Genomic DNA, 19542 nt, shown 5'->3' with positions numbered 1-19542 from the left:
GAAGAAGATGAAGATATTGGATTTATATCCCGCCCTCCACTCCGAAGAGTCTCAGAGCGGCTCACAATCTCCTTTACCTTCCTCCCCCACAACAGACACCCTGTGAGGTGGGTGGGGCTGGAGAGGGCTCTCACAGCAGCTGCCCTTTCAAGGACAACCTCTGCCAGAGCTATGGCAGACCCAAGGCCATTCCAGCAGGTGCAAGTGGAGGAGTGGGGAATCAAACCCGGTTCTCCCAGATAAGAGTCCGCACACTTAACCACTACACCAAACTGGCTCTCTGGGGTCGGAAATCAGTCCACCACACTCTGATATCCTTCGTCCCCTGATTCAGCTCCGGGGCATGATCTTTGCCAGGTTGTTTCCAAAGTAGGCTAAATCCTGAGTCCCATAAAAATGTAGGTTTACACTGGCAGGCATTGAGATGCCTGGACTTTGACCAGGGATGTGTGGAGCCTCGGAATAGTCTGCCGGGTTAGCCCTGCCCCGGAAAGCCCAGGCAAGCCCGATCTCATCAGCTCTTGGAAGCTGAGCTGGGCCGATCCCGGCAAGTACTCGAAAGGGAGGCCTCCTTGGAATAACACTGCCCCCAAGGGAGTAGCGAGGCCAGGACGCTCTTAAACTGAGAGCCAGTTTGGTGTAGTGCGTGGACTCTTAGCTGAGAGAACCGGGTTTGATTCCCCACTCCTCCACTTGCACCTGCTGGAATGGCCTTGGGTCAGCCACAGCTCTTGCAGAGGTTGTCCTTGAAAGGGCAGCTGCTGTGAGAGCCCTCTCAGCCCCTCCCACCTTACAGGGTGCCTGTTGTGGGGGAGAAGATAAAGGAGATTGTAAGCCACTCTGAGTCTCCGATTCAGAGAGAAGGGTGGGATATAAATCCAATATCATCTTCTTCAAATGCCCAAGCCCCAGTAGAGGTCACCAGAAGTCACCAGGATTTCCAGGCATGCAAGTCCCTGCACACACACACATACACACACAAAAAAATACTAATTTATTGTTTAAAAAAGAATAGCCTGCTGCCTCATGCCAGGTATTGAGAGGTTTGTGTCTGAGAAGCCAAGGTTAATGGAACTGACATTTAAGAAGGAAAGGGCCATGGTTCAGTGGTGGAGCATCTGCTTAGCATTGAATTACTACCTTTCTGTAACGCCTGTAAAATGGAGCTATTCCGCCAGGCCTTTGGTTGAGGCAGCGGGCGTCCTGTCCCATCAGCTGGCCTTATTTGCCGTGATATCATCTCTGCTGCGAAACCATCTTTTATTTTCAATTACTGGTTTAGACCTTCAGTATGTTGGAAAATGTGCCCAACTGAGCCGCCATCTATAACTTATTTATAACTAGTTTATAGTTCATTGTACTGTTTATACTGTTCTGGTTTAATTTTATGTTTTAAATTGTTATTTTGTTATGCTGTTATCCACCCTGAGCCCTTTCCTAGGAAAGGGTGAAATATAAATTGATATAAATAAATAAATAAATAAATAAAATAAAGGTTCTGGGTTCAATCCCTGACATCTCCGGTTAAAAGGATCAGGTGGTGTGAAAGTCCTTTCTCTCTCTGAGACCCTGGAGAGCTGCTGCTAGTCTCAGTAGACTCTAGTAGTGATTTTGATGGACCAGGGGTCTGATTCAGTGGAAGGCAGCTTCATATCTCCAAGGAGCTCTGGGGAAACTATCAAAATCATGTTTTTGAATATTGCAGGATGGGTGAGGGAGGGGAGGAACTCCTGAAGCTTCTCCAGCAGTTAAAATCCTATGAGATCCTCTTTCAGGAGACCTGGTCTCCCACATTTGCTTGTTTCCCTGATTGTATTTCCTTTTCCATTCCAGTTCCAGAACAAAAAGGGAACTCCTAGAACAGTGGTCCCCAACCTTCTTGGTACCGGAGACCGGCACCAGGGCCAATCTGCCCACCGCGGCCCCAGGGCCAGCAGGGTGGGGGCACCGAATATGGCCCCCTGCGGCTCTGCGCAACCTTGCCGCCTCCCATGCCGCGCAGCCTTACCCCCTGCCCCCTCGCAGCGCCTTCACAGCAGCGGGCGACCCGCTGAAGAAGTTTACCTCGGTCCCCCCCCCCCCCCCCGGCATGACGAGGCTCGGGTCCATCCTCCCACCACCACATCTCCTCTCTTCCTGGTGCTGCAATGCAGTGTGGCGCTCCGTCGTCGTCCTCCCTCCCTCAGTTCATGCCGAGCAACGCTGAAACTGGGCTTTGCCAGTTTTGATGCAGAAGCGTCATGTGAGAGAAGACTTTGAAGTTCATGTGGGAGAAGCCTTCTCTCTTGTGAACTTCAAAGCGTTAGATGGCGTGACTGCATTGAAGCTGCTAAGGCCCAGTTTCGGCGCTGCTCGGCATGATCTGAGGGAGGGAGGGCGACAACGATGACGATGGAGTGCTGCAGTGCACTTATATAATGGCCAGAATCTCTGACAATATTAACCAACTAGAACATCTTCTCTATACTTCCAGCCTCCATGCTACAGTGGTGTAGGGAGGGGGGGCGGCGGGGGCGGGTCGCCCCAGGTCTGGGGGCTCTGGGGGGCCCCCGCATTGCCAAGGAGGGGTCCCCGCTCACCTGCCGCCGGCTGCAAGTTGGCACGAAGTTTGCCGGGCGATGTAGAAGGGCCCCTTGTGCTCGGCCGTCCTCCCTGCAAGAGCCCTGCAAGTCAAGTGAGGCAGGCAGCTTCCCCGCGCCACCTTTTCTCCTCGCGCTCGCTCGCTGTGCCTGCCCGGAAACATTTTAGCGCTGCAAAAGGCTTCGCTGCGGCCATGCCATTTAACACTTTGAAGTTCGCGCAAGAGAAGACTTCTCCCCCCTCACTTCCGGTTCCAGGAAGGAGGGAAGGAGGTCTTCTCTCGCGCGAACTCCAAAGTGTTAGACGACGCGGCTACAACGAAGCTGGTAAGGTTCAGTTTCGGCGCTGCTTGGCTCGGCGTGATGGGAGGGAGGGAGGGAGACAATGACAGAGCACCATGCTGCATTGTAGTGCTGGGGAGAGAGGGAAGATGGTGGCGGGAGGGGGAAATCCAAGCCTCGTCACGGGGGGGGGGGGGGGGGGGCAGGTGACGAGACTGCGGCACGGGGGGGTGGAGGCAAATTTTGTGCTCCCACTCTGCCAGCCCTGGGGCAGTGGTGGGTGAGTCAGCCCTGATGCCAGTCCCCGGTACCAAGAAGGTTGGGGACCACTGTCCTAGAGAGTGATGTGGAATTCACAAAACAACTTAACCCTTTTTTTTAAAGTATCACATGCTAGCAGAGTCTCATGAAGGTAGTCCTGGGAGCTCTCCAGTGCTGTTTTGGGTTGCCATGGCAAAGGCAACTCCAGGCAACAATGCCACGACTATGTGCCTCACATACAAGCTTGTATGAAGCTTGCAAATGTGCTTATTGCCTATTCTTAAGCATCAAGTGTCTCACCTCACTCAAGGGGCATGCAAAAAATGTTTTTTTTCCAATTCAGGATATGAAAAACATTAGTTTTCCCAAATACCAATATTAGTATTATATTGGGACTTGGGCACACATTTGGAAAACTTGCTGAGTTTACTTGCCAAGTCATGTCAAGTGAACTCAGAAGGGATTTAAACTTTAAATGCCTTCTGAGTTTACAACTCGGTAAGTGAATTCTTATCTGTGGTGGCCATCTTGCGGAAGTGACATCACCGGAAGTGACATCATATCCTGTTTCTGGCGGCGTGCACACACATAGGGGGGCCCACATAAATCTTGGGCCCCAGGCCCCCAAAGCCCTAGCTACGCCCCTGCCATGCTATATGGTTTCCTATTCTAGAATATCTCATTTCACAAGAAGTTATTCCAGATATAGTTAATGAGCTTTCTTTGTGGTAACATTTTGGCTAACAAAGTGATTAGAGGTAAAAAATACAGGGATTTTCAGCACTATTTTATTTTCATTTATTATTTCTAAATTTGATTGTATTTATGGTTCAGTTGTCTCATATTATTGATTATTTATAAATGTTTTTGGGTTATCTGCAGTAAGTACAATGTGATCTTATACTACATCAGTTCTTCATCTCATATCTGTATTCTATATATTATGTAAAATTACAATAAAATGTATTTGAAAGAAATCACTTTGAACGTATAGTTATTGCCCTGGAAATAAACGCCTTGGAATGCATACTACCACCAAACCTGAGAGCATACATATGTCTTTACCCCCAAATCCAAAGCAGAAATAGTACTGTGTTTTAATTAAAATCTACGAAGTGTCTCTCCTGGCTAGGCTGCAGTTAATAGTTGTTTTGTGTAGCTTCATATCTTGCTGTGACTCTGAAATATTGCTTGAATGTAAAGCGTGCCTCTGTATTGTGTTGTTTTTTAGGGTAAAACATCAGAAGCCCTTGCAAAATTAATTTCACTACAAGCAACAGAAGCAACTATTGTTACTTTAGGCCCAGACAACAGCCTTGTAAGGTAGTATGCTTTGACCTTTTAAATTTTAAATTAAGGAAGAAAAGAAGGCTAATGCAGCATGATGTTATATGCTTATTTACTTTTGTATGTAGCGCATGGTTCTTGGTGGGATAACACAGAAGACAAGTCCTGCCTGGTCAGCTTGCAGTCTAAATTAGGGGGGGGGGGGGTACAAAGAGAAGGGAGGCACAGATATCGATTACATAATCATGGGCTTTTTTTCAGCTGGGTGATAAGAATGAATGAACCAGGCCACACGGCAGAGGGGGTATCAAAGAGTAACACAGTGTGCAAAAATGAGCAATGTTGAAGTGCCTTGCTGACATCATTCGCTAGATTCTATTTTTACATTGTTTTCTCAGTGAAGAGCAAGTTGATGTAGAACTGGTTCAGCGTGGTGACATTGTCAAAGTGGTCCCGGGAGGCAAATTTCCAGTAGACGGCCGAGTTATCGAAGGGCATTCTATGGTGGATGAATCGCTTATCACAGGCAAGCCGACTTGCTTTAGATTTGTTTCCAGGAGCACAGGGAAGATGGTTGTGGGCTTTCATTGCAATATGAATGTTTGTGTACTAATTAATGGCTAAAGCTTAGGACTTGGGAAAGACAGGAAAATGCACACGTTTTAAGAAATGCCCCAGTCATATAGTTCATAAAATCATAGAGTTGAAAGGAACCTCCAGGGTCATCTAGTCCAACCCCCTGCACAATGCAGGAAACTCACAAATACCTCTCCCCAAAGTTAGTAATTTATTAAATTATTCATAGGCTAAAATGGGCAGAAATGGTTTCGCTCTCTCTTCCAAAATACTAGAACTTGAGGCCATCTAACAAAGACCCAAAGATCCCTGGATGGAGTCTATGGAAGGTGCTGCAGGCCTTAACCAAGCCACCTTTTGAACCCTTGAGCTCTAGAGAGTTAAGAATCCTGGAGTTCTCTAGAGTTTATCATGGGAAAGGAGCCTTTCTTGCTGCCATCTCCTCTGCAAGAAGAGTTCCAGAGCTGGGAGCTCTATCATTAAGTGCAGCGGATTCAAGAAGCACAACAGAAAATATTCCTTTACGCATAGAGTGATTAAAATGTGGAGTTCACTGCCAGAGGATGTAGTGATGGCCACCGGCACGGACAGCTTGAAAAGAGGACGAGACAGATTCATGGAGGCTAGCTCTCTGAGTGGCAACTGAGCCATGGTGTCTAAAGGGAACCTCCATGTTCAGAGGCAATGAGCTTCTGAATCCCAGTGCTAGGAGGAAACATCCGGGGAAGGCTTTGCCTCTGTGCCCTGTTGCTGGCCCTCCAGAGGAACCGGGAGGCTACTTTGTGCTGCAGGAGGCTAGACTAGGCAGACCACTGCTCTGATCCAGGGAATCAGGTTCTTGACTCACGTTTTGCTGACCTCTGTTTTCTCCAGGCGAAGCAATGCCGGTGACTAAAAAGCCTGGCAGTACCGTCATTGCAGGTTCCATTAATCAGAATGGTTCCCTGCTGATTTCTGCGACTCATGTTGGAGCTGATACAACTCTTTCCCAGATTGTCAAACTTGTGGAAGAAGCACAAACCTCGAAGGTAATTTCAATGAATGACGTAATGAATGTGAAAGTAAAGTTTCCATCTCATTTTTGCCGTGATTCGGTACAGCAAATAGGTGGCTTAAATTTTAACTTGTACTTAATTCCCACTGGCATCAGTGCACACTTAATTCCTATACCAAGTTGTTCATTAAGATGGGAGACCTGTTCACTGATTCAGCTGCTTGGTATGCTGGCAGCACATCAATTCAGATTAGGTACATTGAGTCCTATGACTGCAAAACGTACATGAAATGTAAATAAAAACCAAATGTTCCGCAGAAAGAGACCTGCAGAACTCCTCATAGCATGAATTGGACTTGCAGGAATGGATTGCATCTTGAGAGCCAGCTGTGGTGTAATGGATAAAGAGCTGCAGACCCTAATCTGGAGGATTGGGTTTGAATCCTTACTCCTCCATATGCAGCCAGCTGTGTGACCTTGGGCCAGTCACAGTTCTTTCTCAGCCCCATCTGCCACGCAGGGCTTCTGTTGTGGGGAGAGGAAGGGAAGGTGATTGTAAGCCACTCTGAGATTCCTTTAGGTAGTGAAGGGCAGGTTATGAAACCAAATCTTCTTCTTTTTCTCCTTTTTTCTAGGCCCCAATTCAGCAGTTTGCAGACAAACTTAGCGGCTACTTTGTTCCTTTCATTGTCGGCGTGTCCGTGGTTACACTTTTTGCCTGGATTGTGATTGGGTTTGTCGATTTTGAAATTGTGGAAACCTATTTTCCTGTAAGTGTTTTAGTTAACATTCTGGTGTGTGTGTGGAGACGATGAATTTTTGTGATAAGGTTTTGTTTTGCTTTGCTTGAATATTTTTGGTATCAAGTACACAGTCTCTAGATGCTTCGGTACTCTTCTGCATGTGAGATAACATTCAGAAGCAGGAATAAGAATCGCTCCTCTTTTCCATTGGTGTGCTTTTAAGAAAGAGACAGTCTTCCCTGCGCTACCAGCCAGTGATGTGGTTTTCTTGAAAGAGATACTGCAAAAGCTTTCTTATCCCGATTACTCGGATGACTGGCATCCCCCAGAGGGCAAGCTCCTCCCCCTGCCACTATACCCTGTGTCTTCAGGTGCGCCGGATGGTGGGCAGGGCAGGGATGCATCCAGCCTTCCCTGGCAGCTCATGCCATCTTCTCTTCCTCAGGCTCTGCCAGAGTGCTCCTGAGCAGCTGTGGCCCACCGGGCTGCCTCGGTCCTGCCGGGGCATGAGCTGTGATCAGGCTGGGCTCCAGGGGGTGGAGATTGGTTGCTCAGGTTTGCTTTCTGGTAGAGGTCAGGTCAGTCAGCTTTAAGCATCCAGGACATCTGCTGAAGGCAGCCCCCTTTCCCCAGCAGGGCCAGGAAACAAAACTTTGCATTTAAAAACGCAAAGAAGGCATCTGTACCGGCAGTGGTTTTCTTAGTGGTTGAACTTCCTTTCTGCTTTTGGCTAAGTTATTTTCTCTGAATGTATAAATTGCATAATGTATAGATTATTCTATATTATTCCATTTATAACTGGCTTCCTCTCCTCAACAGATGATTCAGGGTGGTTCACAGCATACAGAAACATAACATTATAGCTTACATAGACAGTAAAGCCTATAAATACAACTGAATGTAATAAAACCAGATTCTAATTAAATTCAACCGTAGTTCTGGAACAAATTTGGACAGTCAGCCGGCTCACTGGTTCTCTTGGCTAATCAAACGTTGTGTCGGGAACAAGTCCCTGGCAAGGTTTCTTTTCATGGTTGCTGTTTTCTGATTGACATTTGTATGACTGATATCATTACCCTGGTATCTTTGTTTATTAACAGGCTCATATTAAGTGTAACCTATTCTAAGTTCCATATGATACTAACCTAATTGTGTAAACTTGTTTCCAATTACTAACACTCGCAAAGTCTCTTGGAATGTTTAGCAGTTGGTGCAGTGTGGGATGCAGAATCACAGGCGAAAAGTGGCCGTGGGGAGACACCTCTGTTCTCTTCTCCCTGGGCAACGCTGATAGGTGCCAACTGAAGAACAGACTTGGCCTTGACTTTTGATGCTTGGGAAAGAACTGTATCTTATTCTAAAAAAAGACTTTCAAAAGACTTTTGGCAAGCGTGGGGAAGTGAATAGCCATTGCCCCCTTCTCTATAATAGTTGATAACTTTCAATTGTACTTCAGTCTGGCAAGACCTGGACTAGTGGTCACTTGCCATGTAATGTTTGCTTTAAGTATCATCATTAAAACTTCTTTTGATCCCACTCAAGAAGTCTCGTGATTGAACCTGGGCAAATCTTTACATGTTGCACACGACAAGGCGGACATAGGAGGAGCCATGACCCAGTGGTAGGGCCTCTGCTTGACTTGCAGAAGGTCTCAGGTTCAGTCCCTGCATCTCCAGCTCTAAAGGGGGTGATGTGAACCACTTTCACTCGAGACCTTGGAAGACTGTTGCCAGTCTGAGTACTCAGTACTGACTTTGATGGACCAAGGATCTGATTCAGTATAAAGCAGTTTGTGTTCATGCATGGCCTATAGAACCTTAATGGATTGTGCAGGGCGCAAACCTTCTTGAGGAGCTGGTTCCAGAGGGAAGGGGCAGCCACTGAGAAGACCCATGTCCTAGTGAATGACAAATGGCTCTTCATGAACCTGACAATTGCAGTAAGATTAGCCTTATATACAGTTTTTATGTTTACGGGAATATGACTTGGGAACTACGAAGTCCTAATCTTAACGGGGAACAACATTATTGCTACACACATGAACGAATGGGTGTATTTTTGCCAAGAAGTGTGCATTCAAGATTGTCAAATGTTTAAATAGTCAACCTTGACACCTCATATCCTTATTCCTATGCTGTACCCTATGTTGACCACTCAGGGTGGGTAGCAATATCCTAATTATTCTCTCTTTGCCACAGTTAGAATGAAATGTTTTATGCAGCTTCTAGAACACCACAGTTCAGTCAAAAACACAACAGGGAAAACCATACTGGTCTACTTTATATTATCTGTACTCTCTTTCATAAGTGTAATTTTTATTTCCACTGTATGTTAGTCCGTACTTCTGAAATGCTTATATGTAACCATGCTTTAATCAAGGAGCTGCAGGAGGGAGAAAAGAGAAGAGAAACTTTATTTTGTATATGCTAGCTATCGCTAGGGAGTTGCATATCTGATCACTATAGTAACAGGCTAGTGTGGCTGGAAAGTGTAACCTGGGAAGATGTGGTATGTCATCTGGTACCACCTCATGGGAACTGTAATGGACAGTGGGGGTAGAGATGCTTTTTAAAATCTATAATAGTATCCAATGCATTTAATGAGCCATTCTCGGCAATGGTTTTCTAAGCAAAAGGTCATGCTCTGTATCTGACTTCTAATAAATCTTAACCATATTTGTATGCATATGGACTTGTTAGATCAGTAACTGGCAAAACCTTACATTTTGCCAAGCATCTCAATGACCTCCCCACTGTCGATTGTGTCAGTCAACTGGCCTCGAGCCATGTCTAGCATCAGGGAGACAGGAACCAATGAGATGAGCAGCAGCAGAGACTCCAACCTGGGCACCAGGGAGCAACATGCAGAAGGATCTGAAAATGTACTGCAACTCTTAACAGAAGCAGGACTCCCAGTAGGTGTTACTCTCTGGAGAAGAGGAAGGACACCAAGCAGCACAAACCACCAGTTTTCAGAACATTCTGTCTCATGGATAGAGATGACCCTCAAGGAGTCGTTCCTAAATTGTGGATTGAAGTGATAGAGCTGGGGCAGAAGACGATGGCATTGGCGATGGCCTTCTACAATGTGATGGATTATTTGGAGGCAGGGGTAGGCCAGAACCCCCCTCCATCATATGGCAGTTGGATTCGGCAACACACCCTGGTGTGATGGGGGAAGAGTCAAATGAAATTAGGGGCCCTGGAGAGGACCTAATGGCTGAGCTAAAGCAGATGGTGGTCGACCTGGGCTAGTCCATCTGTTAGGAGCTGGACAAAATATGCACCGGATGGCACCAAAAGATGCCAGACTTCATAGAGCACGTCCAAAAGATGGTGCAGCTGGAGGGGGTCGACTCCTGCAACTGCTTCCATAGCCACCTGCTGACCAGGGGCAGCCCAATGGGCAACAGGCTCCACCCAGGCAAGACAGGAACTTGCCAGCATAACCAGCAATAATGCCAACCCAACAGCCTATAGCACCAATGTGACCATGGGGCCAGTAGCATCACCACAAGGTCCCGTGGGCATAGAGAGTTGGAAGCAAAGTTTGAAGGCAACCCAGAGGAGATAGGCTTCTTTGTGGTGCAAGCCTGAGAGTTTCTGCGAGAATGGGGGCATACCTTCCAATCAGAAGTGAGCTGTGTGAATTACCTGGGTGCCCAGTTGGGAGGACTACTGCTAAATGGTATGTCACCCTGCATGAAGCCAAGGCAGTAGAACTTTGGACCTTGCAGGGTTTCTCTGGGTGCTGTGCAAATAATACAAAGACCTTTCAAAGGGGAGAGAGCCTATACCAAACTAAAAAAGGATGCTCTGACGGTAGGGGGGTAGTTCTGTGTGTGAGTACTTAGCAGAGTTCTGTGTGTATGCATCAAAGGTACATGATTGACTGGAGGGGGTCAAGGTTGAATTTTACAGATCCGGTCTAAACCCGGATCTCCTGGCAAAAGCAATGGTGTAGGACAGCCCCCACATCCTCACAGGATGGATACAGTTGGTGTGCGAGATTGAGAACCAGGAGCAAGTGGTGAAACTCCTATGGCAGCAGCACCAAGCTAGCCATGGGAGAAGTAGCCGAGAGCCCCGTGGGAAGAGGTCTCAACCCAAACAAGAGTTCTCAGAAAGAGAGAGAAACCAGAGGAGGAAGCTAGGTCTGTGCCTGGAGTGTGGAGTGGACAACCACTTTGCTGCGAGCTGTCAAGAACTTCTGCCACCCCCTCCGGAGCCAAGGGGAAGAACACTTTGAGGGAAGGAGGTCTCAGGCTGAAGCTGGATAGGTCTACGGCCAAAGCCAGTGAAGGGGCCACAGCAGCCAGACGAGGGGAACCCGCAGACCCTCAACCTGGTTCGTTGTCAGGGAGTGACTCTGAGATATCTTCACCATTGGGAAACAAACAAGACCTGCTATGAGAGGCACAAAGCAGCAGGTCTGAGGAATCGACACACCACCTTGGGTGAGAAATAAAGGAACTCTGGTTTATTTTCCTATAACTTCAGTGAACCCCAGGTTGGAGTCCCACATCAGGGTGTGCGCCCTCTTAGATTCTGGGTACAGTCATGACTTAATCACCCCCACTGTGGTTACAGGGCTAGGACTGGACTTATTGAGGCTGCAAGAGCCCATCAGGTTTGAGCAGATGGATTGGACCCCAATGAAGGGGGGCCCTTGTACTTCAGAGAGAGAGTCAGTACCTGTGGGCATGGGCCACCATTGGGAAGAACAAACCTTTGTAGTGACCTCATCTGCTAGTTTCCCTGTGATATTGGGGGTGCTATAGCTGACGGACCATGACCCCTACTTGCATTGGAGCAAGCAGGGACTGTTTTCCTAGAGAGTTGTGTAAAAGGCCCATGTCTGGAACACTGATTAGGGACCAACCCATACTCGAAGCTGTTTGTCTGACCAGGGAGGATTTGGGACAAATCTCTCCTGAGTACCAAGATCTGAGTCAAGTGTTTGAGGAACAGGAGGCTGATGTACTACCACTCCACTGGGTGACTGATTGTGCCATAGAACTTATACCCGGAGAATCTTTACCAAAGGTGAAACTGTATTCGATGAGCCATGGGGGGAAAGGCTGAACTAAGGAAGTTTGTCGGGTTCATCCATCCTGCCAATTCCCTCCACGCTATCCCCGTTCTGTTCAGGGAAAAGAAAGATGGGGCCTGTGACTGTGCACAGAGGGATAAATACAATTTCCACCATGAATGTATACCCAATTCCATTAATTTGAGACCTGCTGGGGGAGGTGGCCAAAGGGAAAATATTTGCCAAACTGGATTTATGAGATGCTTATTTCAGAATCCGCATCAAAGAGAGGGATGACTGGAAAACAGTATTCAACACCCCACTGGAGCAATTTGAGTACTTTGTGATGCTTTTCGGGATACAAGGGGCCCCGGAATGTTTATGAAATTGATCATTTTTTGTACAAGGTAGTGGTCGTGTATTTAGATGATATGTTGATTTATTCAAAAGACCTCCCATTCCTTGTGAAATTGGTCCGTGAGGTCCTAGAGGCATTGTATAAACACAAACTGTTTGCTAAATTATCCAAGTGTGAGTTCCACTGAGGGGAGTTGGACTTCTTGGACTATCAGGTGTCCTGGGCAGGATTGGGGATGAACCCAGCCAAAGTTTGAGATGTGTTATGCATTCTGGTACCAGCTCATGGGAACTGTAATGGACACTGGGGGTGGAGAGACTTTTGCACGTACTTTTTCTATGTATAATAGTATCCAATGCATTTAATGAGCCATTCTTGGCAATGGCCTTCTAAGCAGAAGGTTATGCTCTAAGCCTGACTTCTAATAAATCTTAACAATATTAGTGTGCATATGGATTTTTGGGATCAAGAACTGGTAACATTTTACCCCCCCCCCAAAAAAAATTTTTTTTTTTGTCTTCATACAGTAGGAGCTAGAGTAGCGACCGCAATCGTGGTTTGTCGGTTCAGACACTGTGGCAGACAAAAGTTTCTGGTTCTAAACACCAGACTTGGTCTTTGTTGTGCAAAGCTGTAGCTAACCTTCCTTATCTCTGTAGCTTGGCATGATGACTCATTCAAGCCAAAGTGCATGGTCTAGCTCGTCTTCTAGCCCTGCTCGGATCCTAAGCTGCTACCCTTCTTTTGTCCACAGGGTTACAATAAGAGCATTTCAAGGACTGAAGTGATAATCCGTTTTGCTTTCCAAGCCTCCATTACAGTGCTGTGTATTGCCTGTCCTTGTTCATTGGGATTAGCAACCCCAACGGCTGTGATGGTGGGTACTGGGGTTGGAGCACAAAATGGCATCTTGATTAAAGGCGGAGAGCCACTAGAGATGGCACATAAGGTAAGAAATTTGGTGTGGGAGGTGTGTTTTGGTTGAGCCAAAAAGTAATGCCACAGTCTGTTTGGGAATATGTCGGTCATATCTTCATTCCAAACTACATGGGCAAACTCTATAAAAAAGTGCTTGATCTTTAAATAATTAATGATGTGTTGTCCCATCTTTCAGGTTAAAGTGGTGGTCTTCGATAAGACAGGGACTGTCACTCATGGAACTCCAGTGGTCATGCAGGTCAAAATCCTTGTGGAGAGTAACCGGATGCCTCGCAATAAGATTTTGGCATTAATAGGGACTGCAGAGAGCAACAGTGAGCACCCACTAGGAACAGCTGTAACAAAATACTGCAAACAGGTAGAGTGATAGATAGCTGGCATCCTTAAATTTTGAGGGCGGTAAGGAAGACAGCTTGTCAAGTGGTAACCTACTGTGGTGAGCAAACAGTTGCAGAAGATTTAGATCTCTGCATTGTCCAACTTGATTCATGGAAGGAGACCTGTGGGCTTAGCTCAGGAATGAGCAGATCTTTTGTCGTAAAAGCTGTCCCCTGGATCTCTGTCCACGCTTGAGGGCTGTGACTTTATTTATTTATTTATTTATTTATTTATTTATTTATTTATTTATTTATTTATTTATTTATTTCATTTATATCCCGCCCTCCCCCACCATTGGCAGGCTCAGGGCGGCTAACAACATTCCACAAAACATACAGTAATAAATAAAACCTTAAATTTACAATATAGAACAATAAGACATTAAAACATTAAATTAAAACCAATCCAGTAAATACAGTTATGGTGCGGTATAGATCTTTAGACCACATTGGCGGACCTTTGATTACCGTTTTTCTTAGCAGTCCGAATATGCTAATTTAAAAAGGGTGGTCTTGCAGGCCCTGCGGAACTGTTCAAGGTTTTGCAGGGCCCGCACCTCCTCGGGGAGTCGGTTCCATAGGGTAGGGGCCGCGATCGAAAAGGCCCGTGCTCTGGTACTCTGATATTTAATTTCCTTCGGCCCAGGGATAGTCATTAGGTTTTTCCCCGTTGACCTCAGTGCTCTCTGGGGTTCATATGGGGAAAGACGGTCCCTCAGGTAGGCAGGTCCTCGGCCATATAAGGCTTTAAAGGTAACGACCAACACTTTGTACTGGACCCGGTATATAATCGGCAGCCAGTGCAGTTCACGTAGCCCCAGCCGTATATGTTCCCGTTTCGGGAGTCCCAACAACAGCCTGGCCGCCGCGTTCTGCACTAGCTGCAATCTCTGGGTCCGGCACAGAGGTAGCCCCAAGTAGAGGGCATTACAGTAGTCTAGTCTTGAGGTGACCGTTGCGTGGATCACTGTTGCGAGGTCCCGGCGCTCAAGGAAAGGGGCCAACTGCCTTGCCCGCTTCAGATGGAAGAATGCTGACTTGGCAGTGGCTGCTATCTGGGCCTCCATCGATAGTGAAGGCTCCAGTAAAACACCCAGGCTCTTTACCTGGTGCGCTGCTTTCAATGGCGCACCATCGAAGGCCGGGAGAGCTATTTCTCTTCCCAGAGCGCCGCGACCCACGCATAGGACCTCTGTCTTCACTGGGTTCAACTTCAGCCCACTCAGCCTGAGCCATGTCGCAACAGCCTGTAATGCCCAGTCGAGGTTCCCTGGAGCGGGGTCGGGCCAGCCATCCATTAGTAGATAGAGCTGGGTGTCATCTGCATATTGATGGCAACCCAGCCCAAACCGCCGGGCAATCTGGGCAAGGGGGCGCATATAGATGTTAAACAACATCGGGGAGAGAACTGCTCCCTGAGGCACCCCACAATCCAGTGTGCGCCTCTGGGACCGCTCGCTCCCGATAGCCACCCTCTGTCCCCGACCTAGGAGAAAGGAGGAAAGCCATTGCAAGGCCGACCCCTCAACCCCAATGTCGGCGAGGCGGCGCGTCAGTAGCCGATGGTCGACTGTATCAAATGCAGCCGACAGATCTAACAACATCAGCACCGCAACGCCGCCTCGATCCAGTTGCCGCTGGAGGTCATCCACCAAGGCGACCAACACCGTCTCCGTCCCATGGCCCAGCCGGAAACCAGACTGGCATGGGTCTAGGACAGAAGCATCATCCAGAAACCTCTGTAGCTGCAACGCCACAGCCCTCTCAATAATTTTACCTAAAAACGGTAAATTGGACACCGGCCGGTAGTTCGCCAATTCGGCTGGGTCTGCTGTAGCTTTTTTCAGGAGAGGGTGGACCAAAGCCTCTTTCAGAGGTGTTGGAAAATGCCCCTCTAAAAGGGATCTATTTATGATGTCCCGTAAAGGACATCTAAGCTCCCCTTGGCAAGATTTAATCAGCCAAGAGGGGCAAGGGTCCAGATCACATGTTGTTGGGCGAGCAGCAGAGAGGATTCTGTCGACTTCCTCCAGGCTGAGTGGGTCGAAGTGGTCCAGCACTAAACCCGAAGACAGGCACGGAGCCTCAATTTCACTCACTGTATCTAATGTGGTAGGCAGGTCTTGGCGGAGCAGCGAGATTTTATCTGCAAAATATTTCGCAAATGCCTCACAGCCTATTTCTAATTCTCTAACATTTGGTTTGCCTTGTGGCAACGTTGTAAGATCCCCAATTATTCTAAATAATTGTGCTGGGCGCGAATTTGCAGATGCAATCTTGGTTGCAAAGTAATCTTTCTTTGCAGCCTTGACTGCCACCTCATAAGACTTCATAAACGTTCTATAGGATGTTCTCGTTGCTTCGTCCCGAGTATGCCTCCACTGCCTCTCTAGTCGTCTGAGCCCTTGTTTCAGCTGGCGCAGCTCCAAGGTATACCATGGAGCCAGCTTCATACGAGGGCGCAGAGGACGCCGGGGTGCAATTTCGTCGATAGCCCTGGATAGCTGGCCTTGCCAGATTTCCACCAGGTCATCGAGGGAATTGCCAGTGGGCCAGGGATCCCTCAGGGCCGTTTGGAACCGTTCCGGGTCCATCAGGCCCCGAGGGCGAGCCAAAATAGGCTCTCCGCCCATACAGGGTTGGGGCGGCGTCCCCACACGGGCCTTAAGGGCTAGGTGATCCGACCATGGTACCGCTTCTACGGCGATATCGTTCACCAAAATCCCGGCTGCAAAGATCAGGTCTAATGTGTGCCCGGCCTGATGCGTGGGAGTCGTGAAAAGTTGAGAGAGTCCCAGTGTCGCCATGGACGACACTAGGTCCATCGCCTGAGTAGAGGCCGTGTCGTCGGCATGGACGTTGAAGTCACCCAGGACCATAAGCCTCGGGTACTCCAACGCCCAGCCCGCCACTGCCTCCAATAGTGATGGTAAGGCGTTAGCTGGTGCTTTGGGCGGACGGTACACCAGCCAAACTGCCAACCCCTCTCCAACATCCCATGCCAGACCGGTGCATTCAATCCCATCAATCTTTGGATCCGGGAGAGCCCGAAAGGAGTAATCCTCCCGTATGAGTAAAGCTACCCCTCCCCCCCGCCCGCTCATCCGTGATTGGTGAAAGACCGAGTATCCTGGGGGGGACATCTGGGAGAGGGCTACTGTCTCCCCGTCCCTCACCCAGGTCTCGGTCACGCAAGCCAGGTCCATGTTCTGCCGTAGCAGAAACTCCCTAAGGGTTGCGGTCTTATTATTTATGGATCTGGCGTTACATAACACCAATGACAGAGGCGAGCATTTCCTCTTGGTCCCACTACCTGCTACCATTGGGATGGGAAGTAGACTGGAAGGTGGCCGAGCACCATTTTGTCTCTGTCTTGACTTGAGTGGCATTCTGTTTCCAGCACCAGCATCCAAATCAGAGCTCTCAGTACTGGGTGGAGATGCAGAGGTTGTCCTTTCTCCCACCTGATTGCTCTTAATGGCCCTCTAGCCATTTTGGGGCTGCATCAGCCTACTGTCTTATACTTCAGAGCAGTGGCGAATGTTCCCAACAAGCAGTTTAAGGAACAAATATGAGAGGGGGTTTAAATCCAGGTAATAATGTGCCCATCTCTGATCTAGCCCTTGTCAGGAATCTCTTCTTGCCATATTTTGCATTCATGTATTTGCATTCATATTATGCTCTACGTAACTGTATTCTGGTATTGTGTCTCCTATACCTTGTATGGAGTGGGGAGGGACATATAACTAGCACTGCTTTGCATAGAACATCACTCACCCTGCTGTACGAGGCTGAATCACTTACCTTGTTGCCATGTCACCAGATGCCGCATCCCCCTGATCAATGCTATGTTCTAACTGGCATGACCTTGGATGCTTTGAGAAACTATTTATGGACTAAATATTATGAGAACTGTTTTGAATTAACTTTGAGGAAATGACAGAAAAGATACTCTCTGTGTTACAAAACAATATCAAAATATAATTACAATACTTTCCATTCACAGTAATATAAATTTCAGTAACAAATTCAGTGACAAATACCATCCAAAGCACACGACTTCACTACTGTCCATAAGATGATATCAGGTTCTTTCCAAACAATACAGTCCGACGATGCAAAACCGGTTCGTTCTCGTTTCAGATCCTTATGATCCTTCCTCTGTTTTCCAGGCTTTCTCTAATGTATTTCATTACTAGAACACTACTGTTCTTTCCCCATCTTTCAGCATTTCATTGAAAGATGGAGAAAGAACAGTAGCGTTCTAGTAATGAAATGCATTGGGGAAAGCCTGGAAAACAAAAAGAAATAAGGTACCATCAGACTACTGCATTCAAAATTGATAAGACGGTCCCAAAGGAAAGATCATAAGGATCCGAAACGAGAACGGACCAGTTTTGCATCATCGGACTGTATTGTTTGGAAAGAACCTGATATCATCTTATGGACAGTAATGAAGTTGTGTGCTTTGGATGGTATTTATCACTGAAATTTACATTGTAATACTATGTTGTGAATGGAAAGTATTGTAATTGTATTTTGATATAATTACACGGAGAGTATCTTTTCTGTTGTTTCCTGATTGTTAATCTCCATGGTCCCGACATTGTTTGATGTTGAATAAACTTTGGGCAGGAGGAAACTTAAGCAGGAGAAGTTGGTGCAGAATCCTGATCATTAACCTAAACTATATTGTTATTTTCAGTTCTGACAGAGCCATTGTCATGTGAACTAGGTCTGCTTTCAGTCTACAATAAACTTTATCTATTGTTCATCAGAGAAGTTTATTTGACTGGCACTTAGCTAAACCTGGCCGCCCTATGCTTTGGATTCAGCTCAGTATGCCTTGCTGAAGTGTTTTCTTCATGTGCAGAGTTTATTCGTCCTCTTTCAGTCTTATACATTTTTGTGTTTTATTTCTTCAGCTTGCATGATAGTTTTTGATTTGGCCATATTTGTTTTGCAAGATAGCTTTGTCTAGTTAGTGCAGGGTTTCTGAATCCCAGGTTGCACCTGACAACTCCTTTTTTATTATTATTATTATTATTTTAAGGAATTGAACACAGGCGTTCTTGGCACTTGCACTGATTTCCAGGTAGTCCCAGGCTGTGGCATTAGTTGTAAGGTCACAAATATTGGTGCCTTAATACACAGAAGAGAGAGCATTGAAGAAAACAATGTCAGAAACGCAGCTCTTGTGGAAATGGAGAAGGTGGAGGACTCCATGCAGCCTGCCTTGATTATTGATGAAGAGTTGCCAAGTAAGTGACAAAGTGATGTGTGAACTAGGCATCTGTTTGGTTTGGTTTTTAAAAGTGGCAAAGATATAGAAGCCCTCCTGCACCTGGGAGCCTGGCTCAAGCTGTGGGGCCCCTTTTATGTCTTGAGGTATTCACATGCTGCAAGATCCCCATTCTCAGGCTCTGTTGGAAATGGCACCTAAATGCTGGACCAAACTGCTGCAGTTTAAACCTTTCAGTTCGTCAGCTACATGAAGTAAAACCTGTGGTGTGGCAACAGATGATGTGGTCAAGAACCTTGCTGTTGCATATACATGTACACAGTTCTTTCTTAATTAGGTGGCCATTAGATCCAGGGGGTTGGCCATATTGACCTGAAGAACAAAGTTTGAATCCAGTGGCACTTTTAAGGCCAACAAAGTTATATTCTGGGTATAAACTCCATGTCCATGCACAAGAAAAGCTGATATCCAGAATTAAACTTTGTTGGTCTTAAAGGTGCCACTGGACTAAAATCTTCCTCCTTAAGTACGTGGAGTTAACAGTTAATGTTGAAACTAATTAAACAGCAGCCATTTTCCACCCCGGGTCTGAAAACAAGAATTAGAAAGGTGACCTCTTCTCAGCAGTGGGCTGTTAATGTCAAAGGAATCTTTAAAATAAAGTCTGTCTGCTGTAATTATGTAACCAAGACCCAAGTTGGTGGGAGAAGGGGGCACATGTTTGTTTCCCCCAGAAACCCTGTGCACATGAGGATAGTTTCAGAGAGTAGCCATCTTGGTCTGCAGTAGATTGTTTCCGATAAAGGGGACTTTTGTCTCTCAAAAACTCAACACCCTGGAAATATTGTTGGTCTCTACGGTACTACTGAACTC

General features: G+C 46.9%; 1 protein-coding gene across 1 annotated transcript in view; it reads left to right on the top strand.

Annotated features, from left to right (window-relative positions):
- Positions 1-19542, top strand: part of ATP7A (ATPase copper transporting alpha) — a 63231-nt gene that overhangs the window by 34278 nt on the left and 9411 nt on the right. Inside the window, exons 11-17 of the mRNA XM_060249224.1 lie at positions 4354-4445; positions 4808-4935; positions 5859-6013; positions 6615-6749; positions 12866-13060; positions 13226-13408; positions 18481-18688. Of these exons, the coding sequence (XP_060105207.1) occupies positions 4354-4445; positions 4808-4935; positions 5859-6013; positions 6615-6749; positions 12866-13060; positions 13226-13408; positions 18481-18688 (1096 nt within the window). The remainder of the gene's footprint in view (positions 1-4353; positions 4446-4807; positions 4936-5858; positions 6014-6614; positions 6750-12865; positions 13061-13225; positions 13409-18480; positions 18689-19542) is intronic.

Source organism: Heteronotia binoei, chromosome 11 (genome assembly GCF_032191835.1).
Source record: "Heteronotia binoei isolate CCM8104 ecotype False Entrance Well chromosome 11, APGP_CSIRO_Hbin_v1, whole genome shotgun sequence".
NCBI classification, from domain to species: Eukaryota; Metazoa; Chordata; class Lepidosauria; order Squamata; family Gekkonidae; genus Heteronotia; species Heteronotia binoei.
This window is presented reverse-complemented; position numbering and strand designations above follow the sequence as displayed.